We start from the raw sequence: 19147 nt of genomic DNA on the forward strand, positions 1-19147 counted from the left end.
GGCCCGGCTGCAGGCCTCCCAGCGCCCCGACGCCAGTCCACGCCTCCCGGGCCGCCTAGGCCTCCGCGGGGCCGCCCCGAGCTCGGCGGCGCAGGGCGGCTCCCAGGCCGGGCGGGCGGGAGGCGGACCCGGCGGGTCTACACCGCGCTGCCGGGACCCGGACCCGCCCAGCCCCGCCTGGCGCTCGCGGGCACTGCCGGTCTCCGGCCGCCGGGGCGGGGCCCGTCTGCCGGCCGGGGCCAATCCAGATGCGGGGGCGGGGCCAGCCTGCGGGTCTGGGCCAATCCCGGGCGCGAGGGGGCGGGGCCGGGCCGAGGCTCCGCCCCGGGCCCGCGAGCCGCGGCCTCGGAGACCCAGCACCGGCCGCCGCTGCGGCCGCCGCTGCCGCCGCCGCTCAGCAGGGCCGCGACCCCGCAGCCGCGCGCGGGCCTCGGCGCGATGGAGCCGGCGCTGGCCGCGCAGGTGAGCGAGGCGGTGGCGGAGAAGATGCTCCAGTACCGGCGAGACAAGTCAGGATGGAAGATTTGCCGGGAAGGCGTGAGTGAGCAGCTGGGCAGGAAGGGGTCGGTCGTGGGGCCTTGCTCCCCGTGTCCGGGGTCTCCCAAGACCCTAGGCTCCTCCTCACCCGCTCCTCGCTGCATTCCAAGACCCTGGAGCTGGACTGGGGGGGAGATTCCTTTGAGGGTTGTTTCCTTTAAAAAAAAAAAAAAAAATCCTGGGCCTATTGTGTGCACTATGACCCCGGGAGGGAAGTGTCTGTCCCTTTCATTGGGTGACTTGCCCAAGGTCACCTGGCTAGCACATGGTGCTTAGGATTTGGGCCAGAAACACCAAGTGTAGCATGAGCCCCCCTGCGTTCCCGGGAGGGTAGCATGGGAATACTTTTTGCCTGTGCAACTCATGATTTTTAGCCAAGAGACCGAAATTACTTGAAGAAGCAAAACGCATGGTTATTTTTCTAAGGTTCGAAAACCCCCCAGAGCTCTTCCAGCCCGCCAGTTAAGAGCCCTTGCTCCATCACGTTCAGCTTTGTCCAGGACCCCTGCCCTGACACACATGAGCGGGGTCGCCTTGGAGAAGCCCACCTCCCGAGACTCCAGACTTCCAGACCAGGGGAAGGGGCCAGGCGATCGCCCAGAGCCTTTCTTGCTCTAAATCCTATGATTCTGTGCCTTTTGACAGAACGGAGTCTCAGTTTCCTGGAGGCCATCTACGGAGTTCCCAGGGAACCTGTAAGTGCCTTGTCCACGTTCGTCAGAAGTGCCACGCCGTTCTTGATGTCTCTGTGGGTTTGCTTCCTAAAATAATTCCAGTCTCCCCTAGCACCCTGGAATCGACTCGCCAGCATCGTCCAGAAAAGCTGCTTGTTTTTATCTCAGTCATTTCCAGCAAACTGTCTCTTGTGAAAGCTTGCCATCCATTTCTGCAGGCCCGGGGGGGTGGGGGGTGGGGCGGGCTGGTAAACCTCAGCCCCCGATCTGCAAGCCTGTCTCAAAGAGCAGTGACAGATGCGGCGTCTCTGCCCGACACGTGGTCCCAGGATAAACAGGTTTGGTTGATGCCTCGCGTCACGTTTGTTCTCATGCTCCAGGTACCGGGGAGAAGGCGTCGTGAATGGGACCCCAGAGAAGGTGTGGGGCTGCGTCAAGCCACTTGCTGGGACCCTGAGAGACAAGTGGGATGAGAATGTGAGCAGCTTCGAAATTATCGAAAGCATCACTGACGTAAGTCTTTGCGAGGGCTGTTAGCCTGGCCGTAGCCCGGCCCCGTCCATCTGGACGTGGTCCGTGATGGCTCTTGGCGAGGGGAGGACCCTGTGCCCCACTGGCACCCACCAAACACGGGCTGCCCACGGCTCGCAGCACTCAAGCCCGGGTCCGGGTGGGAGACGGTGTAACCAGTGAGGCGGAGAAGCCCTAAGCGGGGCTCAGACAACGCAGCAGCTGATGCAAGAGCGCGGTGTGAATCTGGGCTCCAATGCTGCTCAGTCAGTGCCCGGATTTGACCCACCAGCTCTGGTTTTAAATACTGCCCTTTGATGCGGCCCTGATAATGAATGCAGAGTCCTGGCCAGAGGGTCAAGGTTCTCTGTCAGTGGCAGGGCTATGCCAGGTGGCAGCTCTGGATGCCAGTCTCTCCCTTGGTAAGATGTGTGTCATCTGAGCTAGCGCAGCCCACAATACAATAACATGCTGTAATCACGCCGTCTTCAACAGTAGCCACTAGCCCCACGTGGCCACGGGGCCTTTGAAATGTGTCAAGGAAGTGAGTTGTTAATTTCATTTCTTTTTCAACTACTCTCAATGTAAGTTTCAATAGCCAGTGGAGCTGTTAGCTACTATAATAGCACAATTCTAGATGGTTCTGTCCTAAGAACATTAGGCATCAGGAACTTAGAGCATGAAGAACCCACCTCATTTTGATTACAGAAGTTAAGAAGGAAAAAAGCAAAGTCCAGACAAAACTAATAAGCAAGTTGCCTTGGGGAGGTGTGGCCAAGCTGTTTGATTTTGACATCTGCAGACACGACGCCCTCCTGGGTGTGGACGGAGGCGGCTTTGTGAATCTTCAAGTCATACTTCTGTGGGCTGGTCGTTCAGGATGACCCGGGTGCTCTCAGCCTCGACCGGAACTTCCAGTTCAGTCCATTGTCACGCAGTGGATGTCCCTGTCTGATGAAGGGTGGGGCGCACACAGTACAAAAGACATCAGGACAAAGCTGAAATTGAATCCCACATGGTGACATCATCACATGGCAATTCTCTTTTACTCTCTGATAGTTAGAGGGGAAGAGTCTCAGGTGCTAATGTGCCTGTGACACCCATTTGACACTCGCTGGTCTCCTTAGTAACAAAGCAGCCAGCCAGCCTGCACCTTAATGAGAATGACAATCTAACGGACCTTTGTGTGTATATTTTGCAATGGCCTCTATGCCAAGTGATACTTACCCCCCTCTTAAAATAGCTAAACAGCTTCATTTTTAAATAAATTTATCCAGGGGCACCTGGTGGGCTCAGTCGGTTAAGCGTCCGACTTCAGCTCAGGTCATGATCTTGCAGTCTGTGGGTTCGAGCCCCACATCGGGCTCTGTGCTGAAGGCTCGGAGCCTGGAGCTGCTTTCAATTCTGTGTCCCACTCTCTCTCTGTCCCTCCCCCGCTCATGCTCTCTCTCTCTCTCTCTCTCTCTCTCATAAATAAGCATTATTAAAAAATATTTTAACTACATAAATAAAATAAATTCATCCAAGTTTATAAAAGTGAGCACACTTAGATAAAGATATTAAGTGAATAACCGCATAGGGGCTACCAGAGATAGTAAAAAAATTGTGAAGACAACATATAAATAATGATACACAGTGCTTCAAGTTGAGAAACTATGGATTAATTAATGGCCAAATAACTGTCATGACAGAATGACCATCAGTGGAGTTTTCTTCTTGGAAGTGACAGATGCATTGGTTTTGGGTGCTTATGCTTTTTTAAAATTTTTTTTAAGATTTATTTATTTTTAAGAGACAGAGTATGAACAGGGGGAGGAGGAGAGAGAGAGATATAGAATCCAAAGCAGCTCCAGGCTCTGAGCTCCAAGCTGCCAGCACAGAGCCTGACACAGGGCTCGAACCCATGAGCCGCGAGATCATGACCTGAGCAAAAGTCAGATGCTCAAATGACTGAGCCACCCAGGCGCCCACCATCCCTTATTTTAAAAATATGTTGATGTGATGTGGGCCAGGAACGAATGGTCAAGAAAGAATTCTTAAGATGTTTTAAGTGCAATAAGATGGTTTATTAAAGCCCAGAGACAGTCCCCATGGCCAGAAAGAGCTGCACTGGGGTTGTTAGGAAAGACTAATTATATACTTGAAAGTAGGGGGGAGTAAAGACAAGGGGAAGTTTCTAGAAGGACTTTCCTATACTAAAGATTCACAGGATCCTATGATTGACAGGCTAAGGCTGTTTTCCAGTCTAGCAAATCATTAACTGGAAGAAAGCAGGGAGTTCCTGGAAGAATGTTCTACTCCGCCCGCCTCGAGTATTTGTCAGTGGGCTGCAGGATATAAGGAAATGTAATTTCATCTACATTTCTGTTGCCTTTATTCTCCTCATCATACATGAACAAATTTTCCTTAGTCAAAATTTTATATTATTTTTTTCTTCAACTCATTTTTCTATTGCATATAGGCTACAGAATTTTATCCCAATATATTTATTCTTCAAAAACCACATCCTATATCATAAATATGTCTATAAATTGAAATTAAAATTTTATTTTTTTTTTAAATTTTATTATTTCTAGGAGAGAGAGAAAGAGACAGCGTGAGCAGGGGAGGGTCAGAGAGAGAGGGAGTCACAGACTGAAACAGGCTCCAGGCTCTGAGCTGGCAGTCAGCACAGAGCCCGACGCGGGGCCCGAACCCACGAACCGCGAGATCATGACCTAAGCGAAAGTTGGACGCTTAACCGACTAAGCCACCCAAGCGCCCCGAAATTAAAATTTTAAAAGTCCTATATCTCCTATGACCACAAGGCTCTACATATTAAAAAAAAAAGTTGGATTGAGGGGCACCTGGGTGGCTCAGTCGGTCAAGTATCCAACTTTGGCTCAGGTCACCATCTCACGGTTTGTGAGGTCAAACCCTGCGTCAGGCTCTGTTTAAAAAAAAAATGAATAAATAAATAATTTTTAATGTATCTAATGAATCTGGATTGAGATAGGATTATAATTTATTAAAATAATATGATTATAGTACAAATGTTGATGAAGGACAATAACCATAAAAGGTAAAATATTTTACATCTCTTTTCTTCTTGAATTAATTCACACGTCCATGAAAAGATAGACCTTTCCCTTAGAAAGTTAGAGGGGGCGCCTCGCTGGCTCGCTCGATGCAGCGTGCAAGTTTTGACCGTGAGGTTGTAGGTTCAAGCCCCACGCTGGGTGTAGAGATGAGTTAACAATAAAATATTTTTTAAAAAGAAGAGGGAAGAAAGCGCCTTTAGCGGACGGTAGCTGCACAGCTGCTGGTGAGCTCAGGGGAGAAGTGGCCGCCGGCCGTACCTCCTAACCGTCCGTGGAGCAGCAAGAATGGAGGGAAGGAGCATCCCCTGCAGAGCCGTGTGTGTGAGCGCGAGTGTGACCAATCTCCAATACTCGAGCTCTGAGTTGATAGATAGATGATGGATGGACAGATGGATGGATGAGACGCGACTTGTGGCATTGATCACACGCTCACACCTGCGTGTCTCTTACCAGTGTGCCTTCATCTCCGCCTCCCCACACCCTCCTTCAGGAACGATGCATTCTGTAGCAGGGATTGAGAGGAGAAGCCGCCTAGTTACTAAAAACAATCGCTTCTGCCTTTCCTACTACAGATAAGAGACGTCAGAAAAGGCCAAACGGCCTTGTTTCTAACAGCAAACTTTGGCCTTTAAAAAGAATATGCACTTAAAAAAAAAAGTAGATGCTCAGGAGAGTGGAGAACAGGAAACTCGGACTCCGGGTGCCCGTCCCTTGCCTGACTGTGGGAATCAGCATCCTGACGTGCATGTCCCTTGGGCGCCCTGGGGACTTGGGCGCGGGAAGGCAGGTAATAGGATTCCATCCAGGAGGGGGTGCCGCGCCCCGGTGGGTCGGGAGAGCTTGCGTGAAGGTGAGCGGCTCTCAGGCAGGTGGTTTCAGGAAGAGCCCAGAGAGGCTGGTCATCTGGAAAAGGAGTCCCGGCCCCCACAGGGACTCAAACCCGAGGACCCAAACCCCGGGGGCGGAGACAGCTGACAAAACACTCTGTCCCCGGCCCCCAGACGGCCCCGCCCCAGCCACGTCTGACCTGTTCTTCTCCTTTGGGAGCCTGAGAGGGCGGGCCGCCCCAGGAGGGGACAGATGGGCTAGCGCCTGGGTGGGTTAGGGTGACCTTGGCTTAGGGAGCGGGAGAGGGGGCCGCTGGGGTGCGGGGATTGGGAGAGGCTCCATGGCTGGACCTGGGGAGCCGGAGAGCCACGGGGACACAGCATCTCAGGGTAAGGCAGGTGCAGGCTTGGCCTGCAAACAGCACCTCTCACCTCGCCTGTGTCCCGGCTGCTCACGTCTCAGCACCTGAGCTGTGTGGTGAATTCCTCCGTCTCCTCACCTGTCCAACGGGTTAATGGCACCCAGTTCTCAGAGCTAGGTTGGGGCGGGGGGGGGGGCTGAGAGCTTTGTCCAGCCAGGCTCCCCCGGGACGCACAGTCAGCGGTCACTGTTGGGACACTGAGGCATAGCTCGGAGTGGCCCTGATCTAGAGCCTGCAGTCCACGGGCAGTGCTGCCCCTCCCGTTTCCCAGACCCTGGGCTGTGGGTGGGAGCAGGGAGCCCTCCGGCCGGCAGCCCGACTCCCCTTTGCTTTGACAGACGCTGTGTGTCAGCAGAACCACCACCCCGTCCGCCGCCATGAAGCTCATCTCCCCCAGAGACTTCGTGGACTTGGTGCTGGTCAGGAAGTATGAGGATGGGACTGTCACTTCCAACGGTGAGTGCCGGCCCGGCTGCCACCAGGGACTCGCACCTGTGTCCCTTGTGCGTGGACCTCGCCTCATTTTTTATTTATTTCTAGGAGAGAGAGAGAGACAGCGTGAGCAGGGGAGGGTCAGAGAGAGAGGGAGTCACAGACTCTGAAGCAGGCTCCAGGCTCCGAGCTGGCAGTCAGCACAGAGCCCGACGCGGGGCTCGAACCCACGAACCGCGAGATCATGACCTAAGCGAAAGTCGGACGCTCAACCGACTAAGCCACCCAGGCGCCCCTATATATTTTTTCTTTAATAAATGTTTATTCAAGAGAGAGGCAGAGCACAAGCAGCGGGGGGCGGGGGGGTGTTCAGAGAGAGAGGGAGACACCGAATCTGAATCTGAAGCAGCTCCAGGCTCCGAGCTGTCAGCACAGCTGGTGTCGAGCCCACCAACTGCGAGATCATGACCTGAGCTGAAGTCGGACGCTTAGCGACTGAGCCCCCAGGTGCCCCAGTAACTTATGTCTAAGTCACCGATTTGCCCAGCTCCCCTAGTTTCTGTGAGTCTGTACCACTTTGTGTGACTTCATGGAGCCTCCGTGCGCAGCGGGTCAGCCTGGGAGCGCCTCCCCGCGGGGCAGTGACACCGTCCCCTCCTTCCCAGCGGGGGCAGAGGGCCTGCACTGCGTGTTTCACCCGGGAAGCGGCAGCCACTGCCCTTCCTCCGAGGCCCCCGTGTGGGCGCACTTGGGGGAGGGGGGCGCCTCTCCTGCCGCCGAGCCTGATGCTGTGAAACGTTCTTTTCTCTAAGATGCTGGCGGGCTTGGGAAGGCTGTGGGTGTGTGTGTACGCACGTGTGGGTGTGAACGTGTGAGTGTGTGGGCTAATACGTGTGCATAGTGTATATGCACGTGTGGGTGTGAGCATGGCACGTGTGGGTGTGTGGGCTCGTACGTGTGCATAGTGTATATGCACATGTGTGTGTGAGCATGTGGGTGTGTGGGCTCGTACGTGGGCATAGTGTATATGCATGTGTGGGTGTGTGGGCTCGTACGTGGGCATAGTGTATATGCACGTGTGGGTGTGAGCATGGCACGTGTGGGTGTGTGGGCTCGTACGTGTGCATAGTGTATATGCACATGTGTGTGTGAGCATGTGGGTGTGTGGGCTCGTACGTGGGCATAGTGTATATGCATGTGTGGGTGTGTGGGCTCGTACGTGGGCATAGTGTATATGCACGTGTGGGTGTGAGCATGGCACGTGTGGGTGTGTGGGCTCGTACGTGGGCATAGTGTATATGCACGTGTGTGTGTGAGCATGTGGGTGTGTGGGCTCGTACCTGTGCATAATGTATATGCACGTGTGTGTGTGTGTGTGAGCAGGCACGTGTGGGTGTGAATGTGTGGGTGTGTGGGCTCGTACGTGGGCATAGTGTGTGAGCACATGTGTGTGAGTGTAAGGGATGCGGACAGGGGACGCTCGGGGACAGGTCACAGGCACCCATGCTGGCCCCTCGGGCTCCCGATGCGGGTCTGCGGGCACGAGCGGCGGCGGTGCCCTGTCCGAGGCTGTCGCTCCCTGACCCTCGTGCTCTGTCTTCCAGCCGTCAACGTGGAACACCCGTCATGCCCCCCGCAGCCGGGGTACGTGAGGGGGTTTAACCACCCCTGTGGCTGCTTCTGCGAGCCTGTGCCCGGGTAAGGATGGCCTCCCGCACGCCGTCACATGCCCAGACCTACGGGCAGCTCAACTGTGGACCTTTGTTCAGTGAGCACGTTAGTTACAACTTGCGATCACAAATTAGCCTACAGCTCTGTAGGCTGTGACATCACGCGTCCCTGATGCCGTGTCCCCAGTACCAGGCGGGGGAGAGGACCGCGGGAGGCGTTGTTCTTGCTGTCGAATGCGTGGACTCCTCCCTCTGGCCCCATCAGACAGGCTGGGCAGATGTCGTGGTCCCGTTTAGCAGATGAGAAAACGGAGGCTCAGGGAGATCCAGGGACCTACGTCGGGTGAGAGGTTGCAGAGGCTGGCAGCGCAGAGCTGGGGGGCCCAGAGCGGCTGAGCGGCCCATGTCCCCCACAGGGCTGTGTCCCCTCAACACAGAAGAGGCTGGCGGTGCTAGGGGCTGACGGGCACTCCTGAGAGCGTGCGTGAGCCAGCCCCCAGACCTGCCCGGGGCAGCTTTTTACTAGAACGTTCTGTGTACATAATAACTGAAGGTCACCTGACCGTGAAAGACATTGCACTGCGATTGTGACGCAGAGTAACCGTTCCGTCGGGGACAGACTCCAGGACGGAGCAGCGTGCCTTCACCACGCAGTCCCTGCGGGCCTGGCTGCCCCGGGGCTCTACTGACGCCCCAGGCCCAGCACCGCCCGTACTCCGCCCCCCCTCCCCAGCCCCGGCTGCCCTTCCCAGCACCGTGGAAGGCTCGGCTGGAACACGTAAGGTTGCGCGGTCGTACGCACTCACCGCGGCCTCCGTGTGCACCTCCTCTTCCCCCCGGCCTGGCAGCTGACTCCCCCTCGCGCCCCGTGCTCACCCGGAGCTGTGTCCCGTACCTGCTCGTGTTTCCAGGCAGAGCCCCTGCGGGGGTTGTAGGGCTCAGGTGAGCCCGGGGGGAGGAGCAGCCAGAGGAGGGGGTGCCGTCCAGGCTCAGGGGGCTGGGGTTGGCGAGCCGCGGGCGGAGGCCGCAGGACGTGAAGCTTTGAGACGGAGGGGGTCCTGGCCCCAGGCCTGACTGCGGGGCGGGCGCGGTCTTACAGGGCCTCCTCGTCCCGGCCCTCGGCCTGTGATGTCTGAGGGGACGCGGTGGGCAGGAGCGGTGCTGCGGGGGCTTCCTGACGACCGGCGTCCGTGTCCCGGCCCCGGCGAGCGGCCCCGGCGCCCTGCCGCGGGCGCGGGACGTGACTCCGCTCTGGCCTCCCCAGGGAGCCCGGCAAGACCAGCCTGGTCACGTTCTTCCAGACCGACCTGAGTGGGTTCCTGCCGCGGGGCGTGGTGGACTCCTTCTTCCCCCGCAGCATGGCCGGCTTCTACGCCAACCTGGAGAAGGCGGTGAAGACATTGTACAACTGACGTGCTCACCCGCCGGCCCCGAGCCCGCGTCACTCCCCGCAGAACTCGGCGGCCCGGGTTCCCTCTTCGGAACCCGCCCGGGGACGGCTCAGCTCCCCAGAGGCCCGCTTGGGGACCCGCCCCGGTGCCCCTGGCTGTGCACACCTCCTCCAGCCGGCCACCAGGCTGCGGTCCAAACTTCGTGCCAGTCACAGTCAGAGACCTCCGTCCCTGTTGGTCAAAAGGAACCCCCGTCGACACTGGAAAGCAGGCCGTGCTGCCCCTCAGCATCCAGGGCTCCGTCCGACCTGTGCCGCGGGCCTCCCGGTGCCCTCCCGGTGACCCTGCGCCAGATTGTCCCCTTTAAAAAGAAGCCCCTAAAAAGCAGCTTGGGACGTACCCTTTTCACCAATGAGCTAAGTCTTAAGGAAAAATACATTCAATATTTCTTTTGTTGTATTTTCCATTTGAATGGGTTGTTTTCTCTCTTTCCCCTGAGTTAACTCCCGTGTCCCTAGGAAGTTCGCCTCCATCCCAAGCCAGCTCTGCAGCCTTGGGGCAGGAACTCTCCAGAAGGATTCCGAATGGGATTCCGGACAGAGCAGCCGCTCCTGCCTCCGAGGAACCCTGGGGAGGCCTTCTCTCCCTTGGCGATTGCCTTCTCTTACCCTCTGCGCTAGAGGCCCGGTCGGGCCGCGCTGGGGTCAGCACGAAGGCCGGGAGAGCAGGTGCCCCCCAGCTGCGCCTGCACGGGCCTTGCCCACCGCCGTGGGTCCTCAGAACCCGGGAGCCCGGCCTTGCCACCTGGGAGGGGCCTCAGCAGCCCCCCGAGACCCCCTCCCTCTCTCTGGTCAGGACCACACAGCCCTGTGGAATTCTCCGGCACCCCTCCCCGGCGGCCCCCCCACCTCACTGGTGAGGAAGACCCCTGTCTGACCAGAGCCCTGCTGCTGCAGCTGGAAGTGTCTGCGGGAAATTTCCAGAGTGCTGTGCATGGGGTCTCCCTTCCCCACGTCGGCCCGGCCCGCCCGTCTCCTGAATGTGCTGAAGCCTGAGCAGGCTTTAAAACGGGAAGGCTCGGCGTGCAGGGGTGAGAGAGCCCCCTTCTCTGCGGGCGGTGACGCGGCTTCGGATTCCACAGTCACGCCGGCAGGATCACCCCGCTAACTTCCCAGGAAGTCGTCATCAGCTCTTGAATTTATTTAGATGCCATGTACTGTTCTGTGCCCGCGCCTCCTGAGTTGATTCCCCAAATGCAGCCAGTTGTGGGCGCGCCAGCTTAGGGACCCCGGAAGGCAGTGTCCTGGCCAGACGGGCCCCCCCAGGCCGCCCCACGCAGCGAGGTAGAGAGCCGTGCTCCCCAGGGCCCCTTGGAAGTAAGTGCTGGCCTCGGGGTAAACCGAGCACTGGACTAGGAGTCCTCCGAAAGCACGCATCTGGCCCGGTGCCGGCTGCGCAGACCCCTCGCATCCCTGTGCGCCGACTTCCCGTCTCTGGGACAGCACAGCGACATGAATGCCAGCCCCAGCCCGGCGCTCGAGGGTCTGTGCGGATGGAATAGTGCAGGGCTGGGTAAATCCTGCACCAAACCAAGAGCCAGGGCTGCCTGGGAGAGGCCCTCGGAAGGCTCACTTCCGTGCGGCGTTGACGTGAGGCCGTGACCCTGGGGCCCCCGAGGGTGGCTGGAGACCCTGTTTGCAGAGGCTGTTCTGGGCCTAGCCTCAGCCCTGGCGAAGGCTGCGGGGGAGGCCAGACCTCCCGGGGAGGGGAAATCCCAGCACCGTGAGGGGCAAATGGAGGGGCTTTTGTTTTGGGACCTTGCTGCTTCCCGGGCTGAAGATGCCCTCTGCCTGGACGCTGGACAGCTGACCGGCGGTGGCGTCCTGAGCGGCCCGGTTGTTGATGAGCTGGGCGAGCGGGCAACCTTCTGACACCCAGGTCGTGCCCCAGCCCCGACACCAGCCCGTCCCTCTCGCTCACTTGGCTTGTCCGGCCTCGCAGGAGGCTTTCTCCGTGACCCTGGCCCGCGGCCGCAGGGTGCTCCTGCCTGTCCCCTCCTCCCAGCCCTGCGGGAGGGCCACCTCCTCCTCCCCCGACGTGGCCGCTTCCCCGACAGCTGCCCGATGACAGACATCGCCACCGTGCGAGACGGTGGGGGCCGGGGTGTGCCTCCAGGTCCCTCAGCCTCGTCCCCCAGCCCCGGGCGGGCACGCAGTGAGGCCCCTGGCGGCGGGTGCAGGACTGAGTTACACCTTCCAGGGCTGGGGCTTCAGGGTCTCTAAGAAGCCCAGGGAGCTGGCCCACGTGGTGTCTCGGAGCTCGTGCCTGCATCCGGGGCTTCCCAGAATTCAGAAGGGGGCGCACGAGGCAGCAGGCAGGACAGGGCCACGCTAAGCCCACGGCCTCTCGGGGCGCAGGGGACGGCGAGCAGGCGCCCGCGGCCGTGAGGGCACTAAAGGCACTTGCGAGAAGGTGAGGCCCCGGTGGTTTTTCCAGGAGCTCAGTGCCAGGAAACGGTCTTCACTTCCTGTGCACGCCGCAGAAGCCACCAGATCCCGCCGGCAGGGTCCCAGTGCTCCTGGCCCGGCAATAACTCGTTTCCCTGTTGTGGGGTCTTCGCGACGGACACGGGGCTGGGGCAGGGCTGGAACGCCGCCGCGGGCGGCCCGAGAGCGCTGGCAGCTGCTAACACGTTTCTGTGTCCTGAGCTCGGCAGTCAGGCCTTACGGGGGCCCAAACCAAACACCCCCCGGCTGCTGACCTCGTCATTTACCAGCGTGGCCAAGTCACCTGGTGTCCCCATCAAAGCCATGGCACCAAACCACACTCTGCAGACACTACTGCCGTTAGGAAGACTGTCCATTGAACGCCAGCCCCGTGCTTGGCGCATGGTGGGTAAGTGGTAGCAAGGCGGCCTGTGCCGGGGGCACACCCACCGTGCCGGGAGTTTCACGCCCTCTGCTCCCCTGGCCCCCAACCAGACACCACCCTCGATAGGGTCGAGTCTCCAACCCAAGCCAAACCAGTTCTGCAAATGCTTTGTGCGGTAGACTGTGTTTCCCCAAAGTAGCCCAGAAGCATCCCCCTCCCCTGGCGCCTGGGCCGGGTCCCACGCGGAAGGCACAGCGGAACATGCCCCTGGGGCTCCGAGGCAAGGTCATAGAAAAGACACGACTGCTACCTGAGCCTCGCTCTCCGGGACACTGGCCCTTGCTCCCGGCCGCCATGTTGTGAGGAAGCCCGGGCCACCCGGCGAGGCCACCTGTGAGGGTTCGGGCTCACGGCCACCACTCGGTTCCCAGACACCAGCCGGCACCAACCGCCAGACCCGTGGGACAATGACCCTTGGGGGCTGCGGCCCCCGGCGCTTGAGTTGCCCTGGCTCATGCCCAGGAGGGCAGAGTGGCCTGTCCTCTCCACCCTCGTGCTGGGCCCACAGGAAGCACAAATGCTGTTCAGGGCTGGGCGCTCCGCGGTTCTGGGACGCGGGAAATCTGCACAGCAGGACACGGACTTCATATCAAACTGTAACGTGTCCGTTTTATTTACAGCACCACGAAATGATCATCACGCTCTCTGTCCACAGCCTGAAGGTGGTCCCGGCCTCGCCGGGGTGACCGTGCCCCTCCGCTCGGCTGGCTACGGTACCAGGAGGTCTGGACCCCGGGCAGCAGCCGCCTGGAAGCCCGACTCTGCCTCCCCCTGCAGGCGGGGGCGAGCAGTGACCCTGAGAATTCGCGGCTGTGAGGAGCTGCGCACTACCGCTCTGTGCTCCCCGCGGCTCTGCCTAGGGGTCCCCAGCCGCCGAGGTCCCCGAGGACTGGAGGCCTCTCCTCCTGATGACGATGGTGACGGGGCCGTCAGGCAACGTCTTGATAATGTTCCAGGCCTCAAACCGCGTGAGGCCCTGCGCAGCGGTGCCGGCCAACTGTAAGATTTCATCTCCCGGCTGGACCGTCTCGCTCTGCTCCGAGGCTGCCCCTGGGGGAGGAAGAAGAAGAAGAAGACGGTGGCTCGGGTGACGGGGGGAACGAGGAGGGTTACCACCTACCCGTGATGTCGGGGGAGCCGGGACGGCTCGGAAGGGAGCAGGGGACCCTCCCTCAGGGGTCTGCTGCTCTTTCTGCAATGGGGCATCCCCTCAGATGGTGACCTTGAGGTTGACAAGCCAGGCCCCAGCTCTGTGGCCCTTGGGAAAGGTGCGGCCCATGCCGTCCCCAGAGGAGGGTGGTCCTGGGCAGCTCCGAGCCCAGAGCCCCGCTGAGGAGACGTCTGTGGGTTGTGGAGGCCTCAGGGGCACCAGCCCGCCGCCTCCGCTCACGGGTGGTCTCTCCCTTCTGACGAGCTCGCCTGGCATTGGGTGGCGTGGGGAGGGGCAGGCGAACCTCCCAGCACGCTGTCCCCGAACGGCCTGGAGAGGCCCCCTGGGTCCCTGTGAAGTGGATGTAATCGTGTGCGGCCCCCACCCTCAAAGCCGTGTACGGAAGCAGCGTTACTGTGTTGTTCGTGCTGAAAGAAGATTTACCGTCTGTTCGATACACTGGGATTCAGAAACACTGGACAGAAGGGAACAGTAATGGCAGTTGTGAGAAACTGCTGAGGGCGTCGGGCTGTCGGGCACACCAGGAACTACGTGAACGCCCTGTGAGTGCGGCAGCAGCCCCGCTGCACACGCGAGGAGGACCCCGCCAGGCCTCAGAGCCGCTGGGGAGCGAGTCGGGCCTGGGTTTGAGCCCAGGCCTTCTGGCCCCAGCGCTGCATCTCCCTGCAGCCAGCAGGCCCAGCCCCGTGGGCGCAGACGGGACGTGGGCAGGGAGGGGTCCGTCCTCAGAAGCACAGCTAACGCTGGATCCAGGTCTCCTGACTGAGTTGCACACTCAGCCCAAGTCGACCTCCAAAAGTTAAAAACGTCGTTCCCAGAGTTAGAGTAAATAGAGATTCTTTGGGGGGGGGGGGCGTGGCCCTCGGTGCACCCCGGGGCTCAGCGGCCATGGCGGGGCTCCGTCTGACAGGCCCAGACACACCCCACGCCCGCGTGTGGACGAGGAGCCTCGGGCCTGGGGGGCCTCAGCAGGTGGGAGGCAGAGCTGGGACTAGAACACAGGTCTCCGGCCTCGGGCCCGGGGCCCACACACCCGGCTGCGCTGTGGCTCGGGCGCTCCACGGAGGAGCACAAGACTCGGTGGTTTTCTGTGGTGGCTGCAGGCCATTCACGCTTTCACAGGAAAACCCGAGCGACCCCCACGGGCTCCACACGTGATGAACAAAATGCCAGAATGTTTAATGAAGGCAGGAGCCGACAGGTCCAGGATTAGGGGAGCCCAGGGAGGCCAAGTGTGTGCAAGTAGGAAGTCAGACGGGTCCTCATTTTAAACTTTGATACTTTGTTCATTATGGATTTTTTGAAATTCATTTTAATTTTTAAAAACATCGCGTTGAGGGCGCCTGGGGGGCTCAGTCGGTTAGGCGTCCGACTTCGGCTCAAGTCATGACCTCACGGTTCGTGGGTTCGAGCCCTGTGTTGGGCTCTGTGCTGACAGCTCAGAGCCTGGAGCTGCTTCCAATTCTGTGTCTCCCTCTCTCTCCGCCCCTCCCCTGATCGCGCTCTGTCTCTCTCAAAAATAAATAAAATTTTTAAAGAATTTTAAAAAAATCATCGCACCAATTACTGCGGGTTTCGGGACCCCTTCAGTGTCGTGTCCAGGGCAGTCCGCACGGGCCTCACCCTCGTCCCCACCCCGCCCAAGAACCAGGCCCAGGGAGACGAGGACCCAGGGAAACAGAAGTAGCGAGGGCACGTCCGAGCCACGTGGAGAAGGCAGGAACGGCGGACTCGAGTCCCTAAGTGGCCTGCCCACCTCCTAGAGGGCGTGGACTTGTAGGAACCGACATGGCCCAGAAGGTGCTCAGAAGCCTTCGGGGACCTGGCCCACCACTGGCGGCTGGAGGGAAGCCGGAGAGCTGGACGCAAGCTCACCTTTGAAAATCCTGTTAACAGTGAGAGGCTTGTCGCCGAGCAGGGAGCCCTTGCCGCCTTCCAGGCTGAAGCCCAGCCCCGCCGAGGTCTTCTCCAGCGTCACCGTGTGCACCGTGGCCTCTGCTGCAGGGGGAGCATGGGGACCGGGTTAGGGAAGCCCTCTCCACCAGGCCACGGACGCCTGGGCGTCACGCTGCCCACGTGGCAGCCCACAGCAGGACGGGCCCCATGTGGCCACGGGGCTTCCTCCCCCCAGCCCAGGGTGGGGGGTGCTTACTGGAATCCACGGAAACATCGCTGGCCACAGAAGCCGAGGCCGTAGAATCCGTGGACGAGTTCAGGTCAGGCGTGGCCTCCAGGGCCGGCTTCCGCGTGACGATCACAGCTTGCTTGGGGTCCCGCGCTTGGCGGAGGATGACCAAGGCGTCGTTGTGCGTGGCCCCTTTCAGGGACTTGCCGTTGATGGAGAGAACCTCATTGCCCTTCTGAATAGTTCCCTCCTGGGAGGCCAGCCCGTTGGGGAAGACCCTGTGAACCTGGGCAAACCACACGGAGTCAAAGCCCGGAAGTCACCGGCGTCAGATCCAGACCCTCCCTGCACGAAGGTCCAAACCAGTTCCTCAACCCTACAGGCTGCTCGGGGGGAAAGAAAATAAGAATAACTGCGTCTCGAATCGGGGTGCCGGCACAGGGCCTCGTCGCCGGCCACCCTCAGCAGACATCACTAGCAAGCACGGCCAGCCCGGTCCTCAGAGCCCTTCCGAGCAGTGTCCTCGACTGCGTCCCCACGACCCTAGTTACACCCGGCCCTTCCCGGCAGCATTTCCCAGAGTGGTTTTCCCAAAACACCGATTCTGTGCCGCATCCGTAGGCATCGCATTAAAAAAACAAAGTTTCCGAAGTCTAAGAGAGTTAAGAACGCTGGAGAAAACAGAAGTTCTGAAACACATCTGCACTCTGAGAAGGTATGAGAGGCCGTGGTGCTGCCGTGGGAACAGGCGTGACCCCCAGCACTGTTTCTATACAGAACCCTTTTTTCTCAAGCAGAAATTCTTGGGCCTCCAGCTTCCGCAGAATATGCTTTTTTGAGAAGCGCTAACCTGAGGGGGCTGGACATTTTTCAAACTCCCCCCACCCGGAAATTCTGATCCAGTTAAAAGGGGGCCACCCCTCTGGGTCCCCTTTCTGCAAAATATGTGCAGTCAAAAAATCTCATGTCTGGGACGCCTGGTGGCTCAGTCCGTTGAGGGTGTAACTTCGGCTCAGGTCGTGATCTCACAGTTGGTGGGTTCGAGCCCCACGTCGGGCTCTGTGCTGACAGCTCAGAGCCTGGAGCTGCTTCGGATTCTGTGTCTCCCTCTCTCTGCCCCTCCCCTGCTTGCACTGTGTCTCTCTCTCAAAAATAAATAAACGTTAAATATTTTTTTTAATCCAGTGTGCTTGCCTCTTCTTCTAAAGAGGAAAATTCTGCTGTGTGTGGTTAGGAGGAGCCCGTGACAGTGGGCATGGGCTATCACCGGGCTCCCTGTTTCTCTAAGTCGTCTTGGTGTCTGAAAACTTCTGCGATGTGGTCAGAGGCGGTGAGGATCCTCAGGCCACGGACGGGGCCCAAGTACAAGCAGAGGCCCGGCTGGGCGTCTCAGGCCCCTCGTCTAAGGGCCATGCGTCAAGGGCATCAAGCCCCCCTTCTGAGGCATGGGGGAGAGGGGTTTAGACAAGCCAGTGGGTGCCCAGCGTGGCCCTTGGTCCTGGACGGTGCTCAGCGTTAGTTCTCTTTCAGTGACCAGGGAAGGGACAGAGTGCTCAGAGGCCTGCTGCGTGTGCCTGGCCGCGTGCACCGCCTCCCCCGGTGTGGGAGCGGCTGCCGCGCTCAGCTCGCTGGCCAGACGGGGTGGGCAGACGTCGCTCCTCAGGGCAGACAAAGACCCCAAGGGCTGTTCCCACGGGCCGGCTCTCTCCTCTCTTCAGATAGAAAGTCACCGGCACAACCCGGAGCCCTTTATAGCCCTCTGTGTGCTCAGTGACAGAAATAGGTCCTCAGCGGTTTCGGGTGCTTTTTGTGTGGTCGAGAGCCTGCTTGCAGAGAAGGAAGTCACAGCTCACACATGGGTGACTCTGAAATGACCAGCAGGAATTGGCCCGGTCACCTGCCGGGAGGGGTGGTGTGTTCAATCCTGGCCGGGATGGACTGCGGCTCCTTTTCGTCCATACGAGGAAATCCGTGTGCGTCCATGTAAAGAACACGCTGAGTCCACACGGCCGTGGCAGGAGTGCCCTCGGCTTCGGGGACGTGGAGAGGCCGCGTCACAGCCCGGCATGAGGAGGGAGGGGCCAGAAACCACCGGGCCAGACAGAAAGAGCAGGCAGAGGGCAGCGGCCAGCGCGATGGTGAGGCAGGATGGCGGGGCCCCAGGCAGAGGAGCCGGGGATGCCGGCTGCTGCCTCCCCCTCTCCCTGAAGGCTCAGCAGCTGCGGAGGGAACGGGCTGGACCGCAAGACCGGAAGCCTCGGGACGCAGCCCGGGGTGTGCTCTGGGAAGCCTGCACAGGAACGGCTCCTTCCTCTTTCCAGCATGGCCCTGTGGCCCCAGCCAACCGCATCTCCAGGCCAGCACCCCAGCTCGCCAAGCGGGCAGAACCGGGGAATCCTTTCCGTGCAGGGGAGGGCCCTCTGCATCACGTTTTCTGCGCTGGGCATCACGGCGAGGCCGTCAGCCTCCAACCCCGGCTGTGCCGCCTTCCATGGAGGCCGCGGTCACAGGCCATTCTCGTCTGAATGCTTAGTAGTTACAGGTGACTGGTCTGTTTGTCCCAAACGAGACATGTTGGATAAAATCCGCTTCAAGTTCTTGTTGTGGCTGTTGGCTTGAAATTCGCATGACGTACGATGGGCCACATTAAAGGGAACTGGTTAGTGGCATTTAGCGGGTTTGAGGTGATTTTTTAAAACGTCCCCCGCCCCCCCCGCCCCAGCAGAACCTCCAGCAACGCAGGCAGGGCCTCAGCCTTGCGAGATTCCGGTCGTGCAGTCCTGGTGAGGCCAAGACGCCTGCAATTCTCTTAGGGTGATTCAGACCCTCGTGGCGCATCCACGCTGTCTGGGGCACACGCACACCTTGTTAAATCAAGGGCGGTGACGAGGACAGTGGAGTCACACAGGTGACCGTTACTCTGCTTCTTGGAAAGGGTGGGTCCTGACAGCCCCCATGGGAACCCCGCGCGGTGGCCTGGAGCCATCGGTCCCCAGTGTGAGGCCCTTCCTGGCCCCTGTTCTCCCTCCGGGGCCATGGCCTCCGGGCTCTCACGCACCCCCAGCGTCGGCCACTCACCGTGATCACCTTGTTTTCCAGGTCGGCTCCTCCCGCCAGGCTGAAGCCAAGGCCGGCTCCCTCCTCCTTGTGCAGGATGGTCACGTGGATGCTGTCTAATTGCTGCGGAAGGAAACGCACCTATTTGAAACAATCATTGCACCAGCGTGAGCAGTTTAACAAGCGTGGGGCATCGGGCCCATGTGATCTCGAGCCCCAGCTTGGCCACGTGCCAAGTGATGTCACCTCCTCAAACCTGTTCTATCATCTGGACAGAGAGGACTGTGCTTTCTGGGGTCCTGGGAAGCTTCGTGTGTGTG

General features: G+C 59.5%; 2 protein-coding genes across 5 annotated transcripts in view; one reads left to right on the top strand and one right to left on the bottom strand.

The window, feature by feature from the left end:
* Positions 1 to 358: 358 nt before the first annotated feature.
* Positions 359 to 9990, top strand: STARD5 (StAR related lipid transfer domain containing 5). Of its 2 annotated transcripts, none has more exons than XM_039217379.1 (6): positions 359 to 537; positions 1183 to 1232; positions 1592 to 1724; positions 6389 to 6506; positions 8087 to 8180; positions 9417 to 9990. In XM_039217379.1, the coding sequence occupies exons 1-6, from the start codon at positions 439 to 441 to the stop codon at positions 9562 to 9564; spliced, it is 642 nt and encodes a 213-aa protein (XP_039073310.1). In that variant the 5' UTR covers positions 359 to 438; the 3' UTR covers positions 9565 to 9990. The 2 variants fall into 2 exon arrangements, with proteins under 2 accessions (XP_039073310.1, XP_039073318.1); XM_039217387.1 differs by having other exon boundaries at positions 396 to 462.
* A 3073-nt stretch (positions 9991 to 13063) lies between these two features.
* Positions 13064 to 19147, bottom strand: part of IL16 (interleukin 16) — a 73929-nt gene continuing 67845 nt past the window's right edge. For all 3 annotated transcript variants that reach the window (XM_039257706.1, XM_039257698.1, XM_039257714.1), the window contains 4 exons: positions 18849 to 18950; positions 15798 to 16056; positions 15521 to 15643; positions 13064 to 13524 (listed from right to left, as the gene is read on the bottom strand). In XM_039257706.1, coding sequence (XP_039113637.1) covers positions 13331 to 13524; positions 15521 to 15643; positions 15798 to 16056; positions 18849 to 18950 — 678 coding nt within the window. In that variant the 3' untranslated portion in view covers positions 13064 to 13330. The remainder of the gene's footprint in view (positions 13525 to 15520; positions 15644 to 15797; positions 16057 to 18848; positions 18951 to 19147) is intronic.

The sequence above is a fragment of the Hyaena hyaena genome, unplaced genomic scaffold (genome assembly GCF_003009895.1).
Source record: "Hyaena hyaena isolate Hyena2069 unplaced genomic scaffold, ASM300989v1 scaffold_13, whole genome shotgun sequence".
Taxonomy (NCBI): Eukaryota; Metazoa; Chordata; class Mammalia; order Carnivora; family Hyaenidae; genus Hyaena; species Hyaena hyaena.